This window comes from Protomyctophum parallelum, assembly GCF_964188405.1.
Source record: "Protomyctophum parallelum genome assembly, chromosome: 7".
Classification (NCBI taxonomy): Eukaryota; Metazoa; Chordata; class Actinopteri; order Myctophiformes; family Myctophidae; genus Protomyctophum; species Protomyctophum parallelum.
In genome coordinates this window covers 17,168,197-17,182,336 of record NC_139705.1, presented here as the reverse complement: position 1 = coordinate 17,182,336, position 14,140 = coordinate 17,168,197, and the positions used below count along the sequence as shown (strand labels likewise).

The 14,140-nt window shown below is 42.1% G+C and overlaps 1 protein-coding gene across 1 annotated transcript; it reads right to left on the bottom strand.

Annotated features, from left to right (window-relative positions):
* Positions 1–4,774: 4,774 nt before the first annotated feature.
* Positions 4,775–7,546, bottom strand: LOC310861952 (uncharacterized protein). The gene is made up of 3 exons (XM_083769689.1): positions 7,219–7,546; positions 5,573–5,771; positions 4,775–5,133 (listed from the first exon to the last, which is right to left on the bottom strand). Exons 1-3 carry the CDS (start codon positions 7,420–7,422, stop codon positions 4,814–4,816), a joined length of 723 nt encoding a protein of 240 aa, XP_083625815.1. The 5' UTR covers positions 7,423–7,546; the 3' UTR covers positions 4,775–4,813.
* Between the last annotated feature and the right edge of the window lie 6,594 nt (positions 7,547–14,140).

The window sequence follows — 14,140 nt, the reverse complement described above, 5'->3', positions numbered from 1 at the left end:
CAAAAATAAACAAATGATCCAGGCGGTTTGATTCATATCATGGATTTGAAGAATCGACTAACGGCGAGAAAACGCTAATGTTACCACCACTGACTATTTTAGCTAGAAACAGACTGTATCAAAGACTGACTATCGTAAACGATACAGAGCCAGTGTTGAGCCAGGTCTCATTCTGTGATTTGTAAAACACCCCTAAACAATTTCACATGTGGAATCATAATGTTACGGTATTATCGTTAATTTAAAATCTATCTTATTCTACCATGGATTTCATACCGCCTGCTCAAATACTGACACTTTTACCATTGAGATTTATTTTTACCATTGAGCTAATAGAGCCGGCCTGCTTGCTCAGGGGATACATTTTATCTTGATCATCATCAGGTCTCAGAATTTCCCAGTGTGTTGCTACCTTGTTGTGGTGGGGAGGCTTGTGTGCCTCCGTGACTCAGAAGGCTATGGGGTTCATACCCTCAGCTGTTCAACCATGCCGGTTTCTAGAGTTGAGGCCAGACGAAAAGCAGCACCTGGCCCTCCAGGTTGGGGGTTGGGTGGGAGAATAGTAACAGCCCTAACCTGTAAAACAATTCCTTGTTAACAGAAACGCCAACAAGAGATCAACAAGACATCAACACCTTGGCCCAGGGCCTGGGCCAAGAACACACTGGAGGGAGCTTTAGATCGCTTGTTGACGGCCTAATGCCCCGGAAGGGGTAGTAGCTAGGCGTGAGACATGACCTTTGACACGATCTCAATGTCTCAATAGAACAGCAGGGGGACAAAATATAACCACTCCAATTGTATACGTTATACATATCTTACCATACAGACAAAATTAAAATGTATTCATTGAGAAAAAGTTGCATAGTGAGGCTTTAAAGCCTCAATGTGCAATTTCTCCATATTATGAAATATCTGTGACCGTTAGGGTTTAATGGAAATTGCTTCTGAATCTGAACATCCATTTGCAATGACCAATTCTAACTCTCTTTATATCTCATAACAATGAGTTGTGGCGACTGAGGCCTGTAATCCGGACATCCAAGTAGAATTATCCCTCATTGAAGCTCCACCACAGAACCAGAACAGACAACCTAGTAAGCTCACGGCCACGCGTTGCGGATGCGAGAATTATGAATCGAGCTTTATTCGTTTGACTGCAGTGGTCTAGACTCTAGACTAACGTGAGATACTAATGAAATTTGTCTCTCTAGACTCTAGAGATATTATTTACCCAAAGCTTTTGAAAGTTCGAAACACACATTTCAGTTTAACGGGAACCAGTCGGAAAGCATTAAGCAGTCGAATCAATTATTTAAATGATGCTCAGACACCATTCAGACTCCAGATGGTCTCTGCATCTTCACTTTGGAGCTTTGAACGCTGCACTTCTGAGCTGAAGTGAAGTACGAATGTAGAGAGGTCGTGCTTAAAGACTTTCCTGTAAATCCATTATTTCGGTAAACAACCAGATTTGTTATTAACCGGCCTGTTTTTCCCTGCTTCTTTTGCCAGTAGTACACAGTCGTCCACTGCTCACTGTGCCTGCCTGGCCAAAATATAGGAAACCTCCCTTTTTTAACACATTTTATGTGTTTGGAGCCAAACTGAAAATGCAGGTGTTAGGCCTATAACGCTGTGTGTTGTTTTAAAATAGAAACCATGAAGACTTTTGAAGAGGTTTGTGAGCTAGTGAGCTGCTCTTGTTGGCACCATATAAATGCATTCACGCAGGAAAACCTGGTCATCAGGAGCAAAGACGGTGTCTTTCTCAAGGACACTTTTGACACTAACTCTGGGGGAGCCTGGGATCGAACTGGGAATCTTCGGTTTCCCAAGTGACGGCAGATGTACAAGCTCAAAGATTGGCTATTTTCTGTATAGAAATGTACAGTAGTGTAGAGCAGGGGTTCTCAATGTTTTTGGCTGGGGACCCCCGGAAATGCTTTGGCCATGTCTTGCGACCCCCCCACACCTGTGGTGTAGAGGGAACGTAAATAGGACCACTGGAGGACACTGGTAACTAATTAAATAGGGTTTATGTGATTAAAGAATAGACTGAGTCAGGATCCTTTAGGATTATTCAAATTTATATAATTAAAGTTAGTTTCATTAAAACCTTTGATTTGTTCTATTGATTTTGACACAATTTAAATCATACTGTACATAAAGTAGGCTATTGTAGTGGTTGTCAAAGTGATGTCCAGGGAACCCCTTGGATTACTTTAGGTTGTTTCAAATGGACCCTTACCGGTCTGTAACTATGGGAGTGTATACAAATGGAACTGTAGGGGTGCATATGGTTCCATTTGGACACTCTCAGAGTTATTATAAAATAAATGAAACCACCATGAGTATTGTAGTGGTTAGTGAGCCCGCCTGGGCAGCCAGAGCCCCTGGTTGTCCCAGTTACGATTCCAGGCCAGGCCAGCAATGTGGATGTGTCCTCTGAGCAAGACCTAATGCTCCCTGAGCACTGTAGTATCCAATGGCTGCACACTGCTCCTGTAGTTGTTGATAGGATGGGACGAATGATATACACTATACATTATGTGACAAAAAACACCCCAAAGGAGTGGGGACTATTATATTCTATTGTAATTGTATATAGCAGACATGAAGACATGAAGTCGACTCCACATACAGTACCATCTCTGACTGTGATAAAAAACGGTTCTGGATCCCAGACCCTATGAGTGTAAAGTTGCATTGCGTATATAAATAACAACATTCACACACTCCGATGCTATGAAAGCACTAGAGGAAACCCAGTGTTTCTTTACAAATTATGTTTTTCATTACCAATATTGATAGGTTTGTTTTATTTATCAATGATAGTAATGGAAAAAAGTGCAACCATTAAATAATAAACTTGAAAAGTTAAAAATTATAGGTGACATAATGATGGAGGGAGACATAATGACAATATTGGCATATTATATTGAAAAATATATCCTTTAGTGAACTTTGATAAGATGGTATACCATAAACATAATATACATAGAACGTAACATAATATATTCTTTGGCGATCATCACAGATGAATCACCTTTTTGTAATTAGTGCATCTTAATTACACACATGAGATTTATATGAAAACACTGATAATACTTCAGAATAATAATGAATGAACCGATATCAGATAAAAGAAAGTCAAAAATGGGGCATGGTGGCGCAACCGGTAGCGCTGTCTCCTCCCAGCTAGAAGGTCCCGGGTTAGAGTTCTGCCAGGGACACTGTTCTCTCCTCCGTGTCATCAGCACCCATACCCTATGGGTGGGGTTGGCAAAAGGGCCTTTCTGTGTGGAGTTTGGATGTTCTCCCTGTGTCCCATACCCCCTTTTTGAAACAAGCTCCTCGCCACTCGCCCTACACATTTCCACTCGGTTTGAGCATACAGTATAGATATATAAATAATAGAGACGGCACCGGATGGAAGGGAATTCCGGTGCCGTCTCTATTATTTATATCTATGCTCAAACCGAGTGGAAGTGTGTAGGGCGAGTGGCGAGGAGCTATAGTTTCATAAAGGGCCCTATAGGGTAGGTACCCTCACAAAGAAATGCAGTAATCCTGGTCTCTATACTGCCTCCCCCTGGTCAGCCCTGGCTGACCAGGGGGAAAGGAACAGGTTGGAATAACGTGTTCCTTCCACACGCTACGTCCTATGAGAAACTCCCCCTGTCAGGTGATAAGAAGCGGCCTGCTCACTCCTCATGCATTGAAGGAAGCATGTGCTCATTTCGAGGCTCTCCTCAGGTTGGCAGAGGGAGAATAGCGCGCAGGATTACAGTTTAGGCACCAGGTGAAAAAATGGGATTAAAAAGAATACCAAAAAAGAATAAGGTCAAAGTGCAGTCGTTCATATTAGCTGTCATCTGATCCATTAATGCCTTGGGAGAGAGAATATAATTTATGAATTATTATGTACAGAGCAGATTCACAGCTGAGTGATTTGATGATTTATCAACAGACTATAGGCTGGTTACTCACATCACTGGTCCACCACGGCTGTGCTTCTTCATAATCTGCAGTACATAATAAAGGTGTGTAGATTAGTGGGTGTTTCAGATAAACATCATTTTCTGTAGGCTACACTAGCAGAGTAGCTCCGCCATGTCTCCCATGGCCAGAGAGAATGCAATGATATTGTTCTGTTGTTTTACCTCAAACTATAGGCTATTGTATAAGTTATATTATGTTAACATACTCTACCATACAGATTGGACACATTTGCATTTCATTCATTAAAAACAAGTTACATACTGTAGTGATCAAGGCTTTTAAAGTGCACAGCAAGTTGAACAAGAGTGTAAAAGTGTGAGAGAGCAGTGGCCCTTATGCACTGAGGAGTGTGAGAGACCAGTGGCCCTTATGCACTGCGGGGTGTGAGAGACCAGTGGCCCTTATGCACTGAGGAGTGTGAGAGACCAGTGGCCCTTATGCACTGAGGAGTGTGAGAGACCAGTGGCCCTTATGCACTGAGGAGTTTGAGAGACCAGTGGCCCTTATGCACTGCGGGGTGTGAGAGACCAGTGGCCCTTATGCACTGCGGGGTGTGAGAGACCAGTGGCCCTTATGCACTGAGGAGTGTGAGAGACCAGTGGCCCTTATGCACTGAGGAGTGTGAGAGACCAGTGGCCCTTATGCACTGAGGAGTTTGAGAGACCAGTGGCCCTTATGCACTGCAGGGTGTGAGAGACCAGTGGCCCTTATGCACTGCGGGGTGTGAGAGACCAGTGGCCCTTATGCACTGAGGAGTGTGAGAGACCAGTGGCCCTTATGCACTGCGGGTGTGAGAGACCAGTGGCCCTTATGCACTGAGGAGTTTGAGAGACCAGTGGCTCTTATGCACTGCAGAGTTTGAGAGACCAGTGGCCCTTATGCACTGAGTAGTTTTGTCTGCAGTATAGTATGATGTGAGTGAGGGATTCCTGAGTAAATTGGACGTACAGTACATAACTAACTGCTGTACCTTGTGTAGGATTACACAGTAGAGGGTGAGTATGAACATCAGTCCTCCGCAGACAGAAGTGATGATGAAGCCACATTTGTACAGGTGTGTCTGTGAACTCGTCTGAGAGACTGACGCTGAGCTCCTCACAGCTCTGTCTGTGGAGAACATGAAGATAAGACGTTATGTCTGTGGAAGAGACATGAAGATAAGACCCATTTTTCACCCGGTGGTGCAAATTGCCTAAGCCGAGATCCTGGGCACTACTCTCCATCTGCCAACCTGGGGAGAGCCCCGAATTGTTTCCATTTGAACACTCTCAGAGTTACAGACCTGTTATAGTCATTCAGGGCTAGCTCTGTGTATGTGTTTCTGGTAAAGTAATATTATTGTCCACTCATTCTGTAGTATGTCCATGGAAAAAACTATATTTGGACAAAAATGTCCACCACATGCACACACAGGTGGATCAAAGGAGCAGCCCACCTGTCATATAGTGCTGTGTAGGTAGCCTTGTTGTGGTGTAGGATGTTTCAGCAGCGTAGGATGTTGTCGTGGTAACAGCAGCGTAGGATGTTTCCATGGTAACAGAAGACACCTGTATGTATTCTCTCTGACAGTTCCAGTTCACCAGCTCCTCAGCTGAGCTCACCAGCTCCCAGTATGAAGACAGCACCTCCAGCGCCACCTGCAGGGCCTCCAAGGGAGAGCCACTGAAGGGCCTCTCCAAATGCTCTGGTTTGTTCTGAGGCAGGAGAACATTGTTCATATAAGTCTTATCGTTGATATAATAATGCATTGGTATCACTACGACAAGCTAATATTGCTAACCATCACTAAAACAGCTAATTTTCTCTTTTTGGTGTTGGGAAAACATAAGGATCCACTCAATAATAAATATGTATGGTAGACTAGACTCTAGTCTACCATACATATTTATTTACTCTAGTCACTAGAATATGTTAATACAATATAACTTATACAATTGGGGTGGTTGTATTTTGTCTACCTGCTCTTCTATTGAGTCTCACCTAGACACACAAATGTTGACCTGTTGGTCAAGATTAATTTTATCTGAGCAGTTTCAGAACTTGAACAGGAACCCTGGTTCAAATCCGGGGTAGAAGAGGAAAGTTACATAGTGCTCCTTTAACCATGAACCCCCTGCTGGTCTCTTGCACTCTGTATAGGCCTATCTCCAAAGCATCATCATGGGAACCAATCGGGCGCGTATAGAGACCGGATGTTGGCCTGTTCACTCTGCTTCTAGCCCTCCTCTTCCGGTGGTGCATCTTTGTTTTCATTCCTACTAGCAACAAGCTCTGTCTAGTCTGTAGCGAGAGTTTCCGACAGATTCAGCTGTGGACCTCTAAATCTGTCTTGAGAGATTAGTAAAGCATTTACATTTGCGACTACATTCTGGTTTTCAGATGAGCACTCACTGACATGATGGCTTAACTCAGGACACGCTAGACTAGAGTTTGTGTCAGTGTGGTGGTGTGTGAGTGATGTCACACAATCAAAGACCAGCATAAACACTTGTATGTATGCACACTGGGCAAGACCTACGCTGTAGACGGTATCATTTGTTTTGGGCGGAAGCTGCAGGATTTCACCGGAAGTACCACTCAAGGAAATGACGTCGACGCTTTACAAATCAGTTTACATTATCCCTGTATGAAACAAGTGTTGTGATTGGTCGAAACTCGAAAGGATATCGTATCCGGGGGAAATGCTTCTGACGGATGTTCCGACCGACACTTCCGCCGATACCGTCTCTGCCTTAGGTTGTGACCAGGCTTTTTCTCTTCGCAGATGAGTAGCCTGGGTATGCATACACAGTATGCTGGGCTAGTTGTATGAATGTTTTACTCAGCCTCTGATTGGACAAAAGACCAATGTGTGACAGCGACATTAAATGTGTTTATGCTTGTCTTTGATTGTGTGACATCGCGTCACGCCGAATGTCCCCTGCAGGAATGTCCCCTGAGTTTGTAGACTAGCCCCCAGCCAAGACCCAGCCCACAACAGCCCTGCCAATGGGACTCAGCCCTCTTGTGCGTCGGTCTGGCAAGGGGGAGACTCAGCGTGAATCACTACAATCGCTCATTCTGAAAAGCAGATTTTGGTCGTAAAATGCTTCAAAGACAATTATGCATGCAAAGTGCAAGAAACCAAACCACCGCTGTTTTCACACACACACACACACACACACACACACACACACACACACACACACACACACACACACACACGCACTACACTACACACACCTCCAGCTCCTCGTCGATGGCAGGCACACATCCCTGGGAGTAGAGGTTTAGGATGAGAGTTCTCAGGGTGAGAACATAGCCGTGGTTAACAGAACTTCTGCTGTATCTGAACTGTGTGCTCAGCAGCTCCAGTATCCATGGCAACGCTGCCTTCACAAAGCAGCATTTACTCTGCAAAAGATTTAAACAAATCATAGCCTACATTTTTCATGCCAAGGTCCATTATTCGTCATTTGAGCCATGGACCACCATTTGATGAGATGCACAATTCCATGCTGTATTGATGAGGATACAGGCAAACATTGATCAAATAACAATTCTTCTACATTCTCTAATTGTGTAGACTTCTTGTAAATTAAGTAATGCAGATGTTTAACAATATTTTTTGTCTTTGAGAGTGTAATATGAAACCAAATGGATACGTAGGGGGTCCAATTGGTTTCATTTTACACTTTCAAGAGTTACAAACCTAGAATATTATTATATTATTATTAAGGGTCCATTTGGTTACCAACTTTCCATCATTTAGCTGTGGACCAACTGGAAACCCCTCAAGGACCACTGGTGGTCCCCAGTGAAAACCACAGATATAAATCAATAAATACCATAATTACTGTAGGCATGTAACGATTCACTGAACTCATGATACGATTTTAAACACGGTACTCGTTCGCATTATGATTTTTCACAATTTTTTGAACACAAATGTATTCTCCAGACATTTGTTTTTATTTCTCTTACACAAATCCAGCATTTTCTTTTTCTTTAAACTTTGTTCTCTTATCCTTTTTACGATTTTTTTTAAATCAATGATCTGATGATCTCATTAAAGTGTGATCGCGATTTAAATTGTCACCAGTTCAAAGGTTCAAGTTTATTTAGTGTCCCCGAAGGGCAAATTGGGTTGCAGCATATACAGTAAGTACATTAAACAATGAATGAAACAGTACAAACAAACAAACAGTTCACATAGCGGATACCAGAGTACAGAGGTGCACACAACCATTAAAGTGCAGGCGTTAAAGTGCTATGCGATGGGTCATAAAAGTGCATGTGCATAGACACAGGCACGAGGTAATACAGTAAAAAGTGAAAAGTGCTAATTTTAAGGTTATATCCTAGATCTACCCACAGCAGCATTCAGTATGCGAATGGAGACTGGGACAAAGGAATGTTTGTGCCTGTTTTTTGTGGCACAGGGGGCTCGCAAGCGAAGGCCGGATGGGAGAAGGATGCTCTCTCCTTGTAGTGGGTGAGCAGCATCAGATCGGATACACAGGGCTTTGTTAAGTACCTGTTTCTTAAAGATCAGGTGTAGGCCGTTCATTTGTGAGCCAATGATTTTAGAGGCCACTCTTACAATTTCTCCTAGGGAATTTTTGTCTCTGATGCAGAGATTACCATACCAACAGATAATGGAGAAAGAAATTACGGACTCGATGTAGGCACTGTAAAACAGTTTCATCAGAGTCTTGTCAACATTGAACTTAGCCAATTTCCTTAGGCAGTACAGGCGTTGTTGACCTTTTTTAAGCATCACATCAGTATTTTGGTCGAATTTCAGTTTGTCATCAATAATTGTGCCTAGATATTTGTAGCTGGGTACAATATCTGTCCGTTGACAACACTCTTCTGGGGGGATTGTGGGGAACGTCTAAAATCTATGCATAGTAGCTCTTTTGTTTTTGAAACATTAAGCTGCAAGAAGGCGTTGTCACACCAGGATAGAAAATCGTCTACCACTTGCCCGTGACAGTCCTCATCATCGTCAAGCAGGCTGACGATGACCGAGTCGTCAGCGTATTTAACGATGAATCTATTTTGGAAATGGCTAACACAATCGTTGGTATAAAGAATGTAAAGAAAGGCAGATAAAACACAACCCTGGGGCGAGCCAGTAGAAGATGTCAGGGAGTTTGAACCGATTTTAATTGATTTATGTTTATGATATATCATTAGGCCTACATGCCCACAATCACACGTGCAGCCTGAGGTGACTGTTTAATGCAAAGACACCTGGGGCTGGATTTTGAAGGTCCGTTTTACAATGGGGTAATACATAAATTGGCCTCGCTCTGCGCACAATCGTATTATGAAAGCCTTATCGGCCCGTGTTGAACGCACACACATATGGCATACCACGTTCCTGAATATTTTAGCATTGTGGGAGTGTCCTTATGTTAATTATTTTCGCTTTGCGCAATTTGCTATTAAGCCCCTTGACCTAAAAACACTCAGTGCATAACGATTAGACGTGGGTCTGACCACCTCATAAATGCAAAAAGCACTGTTTGGTTTTACACTTGAGCGGCTCTGGGAGGCTGCTGGAGTGTTGCCATGTCTGTTTATTATAAGCGGCTTCTTTTTCTGTAAAGTTGCTTGTAAATATTGGTAGTTGTACTAGTTGTGGTTGCTTTTCTTGTTTCTAAAGTGGTTATGTGGGCTTTTCTCCTAATGTTGTTTAAACCAGAAATCCTCACACAGCACATTCCCATGTCAAGGATCCCCAGATGAATGCATTTGCCCAACTAAGGACGGCTAATCCAACAAATTTATTACATTTTTCCAAGATTACTTTTGAAAATAGCAGATCTACCAGCTCACAATGCATCACATTCATTCATTAAAACTAGCTCTGTTCCATAGCCTTCCTGCTTCGATTCTGCAAATTTCTGCCCTGCAGTAAGGCTATGCGACTTACCGGTTTAAATCTCAAATCGAAATCAGACCAGCCTCTCCTCTTTAGTGGAAATCTCACGAACGTTTGACCTACTCACCAATACAAATACGGGTTGTGTCAATAGAAAGCCTACTTTCCTTAGTGGACGCACTCTGAGCCCCCCACCACACGTATAAACTGTACTTTTTGGCCAAAAGGGGATTTTGTTTCCACCGGAAAAAAAACATTTTTAGTTACTCCACTGCGCCCTCTACTGATATTGCCCAGAGAACCGCCTCATAGAGAATATTTTTCCTCTGGTGGAAAAAAATCCCTTTTCTGTCCAAAAAGTACCGTTTATACGTGTGGTGGGGGGCTTCCACTAAGAAAAGTAAGCTTTCTATTGACACAACCCGTGTTTGTATTGGTGAGTAGGTCAAACGTTCGTGAGATTTCCACTAAAGAGGAGAGGCTGGTCTGATTTCGATTTGAGATTTAAACCGGTAAGTCGCATAGCCTTACTGCAGGGCAGAAATTCGCAGAATCGAAGCAGGAAGGCTATGGAACAGAGCTACATTAAAACTATGAACTCTGACTGCAGGGGGATATATAATGATCATTATAACAACGTGCAAGAACATATTTAAAAAGAAGGAAGAACTTTATGTGGACAATCAAAATATGTTTTTTTATTTTAATGTGGCGTCATTAAAATTAATCTGGATATGGCAGACTCACTAACTAGAAAATAAAAACATGGCACTTCATTTAAAATAGGTTACAGACCCCTGTTATATGCGCTTATTTTGGGATTCTTTTTATAGACCTATTTACTTGTTTCTATGAGACATGGCAACAGCTCTTTTGTTGCGTCTTTTTTTGTAAAGTGTTAGAAACGGCCATAATTCTTTCATTTCTCAACCTTAAAAAAGAAAAACATCTCTATAATCCTTGGGAAGTTTGCGCTGTATCACACCCGATTCAAGTCTTCTTCAATAAAATGCTACGAGCGAAGACCATATACCATCACGGGCCACAGCATTACGCACCACGCATTCAACTCATTACTCATTTCAAATATAATATAATTATAATTAAAATATAACTTTACTGGTGTTTTTCAATAGAAACAAATTATTTTGAGGCATAAAGGTGACAGCATGCAGTGCAATAGGAATAATTAACCCAAATGTGACAAAGTCATATGTCATGTCTTCTATGGTGCCAGCCTGAAGAAATGTAATACCACGATCCCCAAAGTGCGCATTCCGTATGTGACATCAGCTGACTGGTAAAGAGAATAGTACGGACATGTTGATTGGGTACATCTCAAACACTCCTTAAACACTCCCATGACTAATTCAAGGCCGTTTTGCGCAATCCACGGGGTGTCGAAAGCGCTTCTTAACATGCCCAAAATTGCTATATGACATACCACACGCCCCCAGATCATAAAACTGTAATATTATATGTAATATTATTGGAACTGGTTAATAGACTCAGATGGGATAAAGTTGACAGAGTGAAAGTTGACCTTACCAAACCTCTGTGCTCTATGAACGTGTAGCTTATCGTGCATCCATTCCTCAGCTGGTTATCCATCTGTGAGAATGACATTTGAATAATGTGGAGATTTTCTTGGAAACGCGTGTGTGCTCATTTGGTTCATTTTATACAAGATGCCATTGCGTAGCCCTGTACCTCAAATGGTCAAATATATACAGTATTTGATTAAGGAATATAATATGCCTTGGCCATTTTCTTTTCCTGTAGGCTATACCTTTTTTTAAGCGCTGGTTATCAACTAACTGGTTTACCGATCGATGAGGTTATTAATTATCAATTCATGAGGATAACCAGTAAATGTGAGTGAAAAATGTTGTTCATCCTGTACAAATGTGCCAGAGTCAACAGCCAGACTACAACAGAGTGAACAGACTTTGCAGGAGTCATTTCTAAATGACACAAGGACCCCCACACAATACAAGCCGCATGGGAACAGCTCTTATACTGTTGTAAATGACTTACTAGGTGTCTGAGTGTCAACAGATGTTCCCTGGTGATGGAGTGTCTGCAGGGACCACTAGGGGCAGCGACATCCCCCATGGTGGACAGAGGCACACTGAGGAACACCAGCACACACAGACACTGTACCTGCAGAACACACACACACACACACACACACACACACACACACACACACACACACACACACACACACACACACACACCAACCATGTAACATTAACATAACACGAGCACACACAGACCCTGTACCTGCAACAAGCAAACAAAGTCAGACAGATATACCTTTATTGATCCTGTGGGGGAAATCAGTCGCCCAGAAGCAGCAGTTAAGAGTTACAGAGTTACAGGCTATAAAGAAAGTATAGTGTCATATACAGCAATATAAGGCAAGCAATTAAGGAAACATGGTGCACCGTCAAAAACACAACAATATACAATAGTATTTATACACAACTCTCCTGCACTAGGGCCGGCAGTGGCTCCCCCAGAGTTAGTGTCGAGGTGTCCTTGAGTAAGACTCTGAACCCCTAATTGCTCCCGATGTGCAGGTTGGTGCCTTGCATGGATGGTTTCCTCCGCCATCGGTGTATGAATGTGTGCGTGTGAACACTGAATGGGTGAATGTAATGCACAATCTATGTAAAGCGCTTTGGGAAAAAGCGCTTTATAAATGCATCTTACCACTATCAGAAAAACACAACAGTATACGATATACAGCTGTCCTGACCCGCACTATGCAGGAAAAACAAACGCTGCACTATGCAGGAAAGCAACAAAACAAGGTTACAGTGTCACCGTACCTGTCCTACAACAAATAAAGTGTCTATTACCTTCAGTGCAATGCTTTTCCAGCACTAGTATGTAGAAATGCAACAACACAAGGTTACAATTCAAAGGAGCATTATATTGGCATGAGGAAACATACGTTTACATTGCCAAAGCAAGTGTCAAAACAAAATAAAAACAGATACCGTAATTTCCAGACTATAAGCCGCAACTTTTTACCCATGATTTGAAGCCTGTGGCTTATACAACGGTGCGGCTAATCTATGGATTTTTACAGCTAACGCAGAGCCATCTAAGGCTCTGAGCTAATGTAACGGCCACTAGGGGGCCACCTGCGGCTTATAGTCCGGTGCGGCTTGTATACGTACATATTTGGGATTTTCCCTAAATTTGGCTGGTGCGGCTTATATTCAGGTGCGCCTTATAGTCCGGAAATTACGGTAATCGTTCCAGGTCAAAATGCGACCGATGCTTGTCCATGAGAAGTATTAAATGAAACCATGTGAAAAGGACATGTGTACCCCATCCATCTGTATACTATACCCATTACCTACAGTTTTTATTATGTTTTGACAATTTTACTAGAGCTGGGACTCGATTAAAAGAATTAATCTAATTAATCAGAGGCTTTGCGATTAATTAATCTAGATTAATCGCATTTTAATCGCATATCAATATTCAACCCGAGAACAGCGAGAAACCTTTTTTTTTATGTTTTTTGGTATCCCAGTGAATCAACGAATAGTGACTACAGGATACCACTAATTTTCAACATTTTACTGTCATTAATATACCTGTTGTGGAAATAATAATAAAAGTCACCCCATTCTGTGACTGGAGGTCTGAAAAAGAATTAGTAACAGTAACAAGTACATCTCAGTGACATCACAAAGCTGTACTTACTTCATATTGTTACTGTTTTTTGTCAGACCTCCAGTTCTAGGCAACACAAAATGGGGTGACTTTTTATTATTTCCAGTTTTCAGTACTATAGAAAAGCGCCCAGTGAGAAACGTTCCGCGGTGAAAAAAAAGGTGCGATTAATTTATCTGTAGTTAATCGCAATTAATTTTTCTGTAGTTAATTAATCTAAATTAATCGCAATTAGTCCCGGTCCTAAATTTTACATTTGCTTTGGCAATGTAAACGTGAAATGTTTTCTCATGCCAATAAAGCTCCTTTGAATTGAATTCAAAGGAGCTGGCTACTTCTTCATTTATATTACATTATTGAGCCCTGCGCCTAAAACAATGTCATCTAACCTGGGGTGTTGTGGGCCTCACAATATCCGCATCGCAGATAGTTAAATGTATTGTCAATATAAACCTTCTACGCTTTATATAACGGACCTGTAAAGAGCGTGTTTGATACGCTCTAATTTTCACACACAAAACGATTTGTCAAAAATAGCAGATGTACAAGCCCCTCCACGAAAAGGCC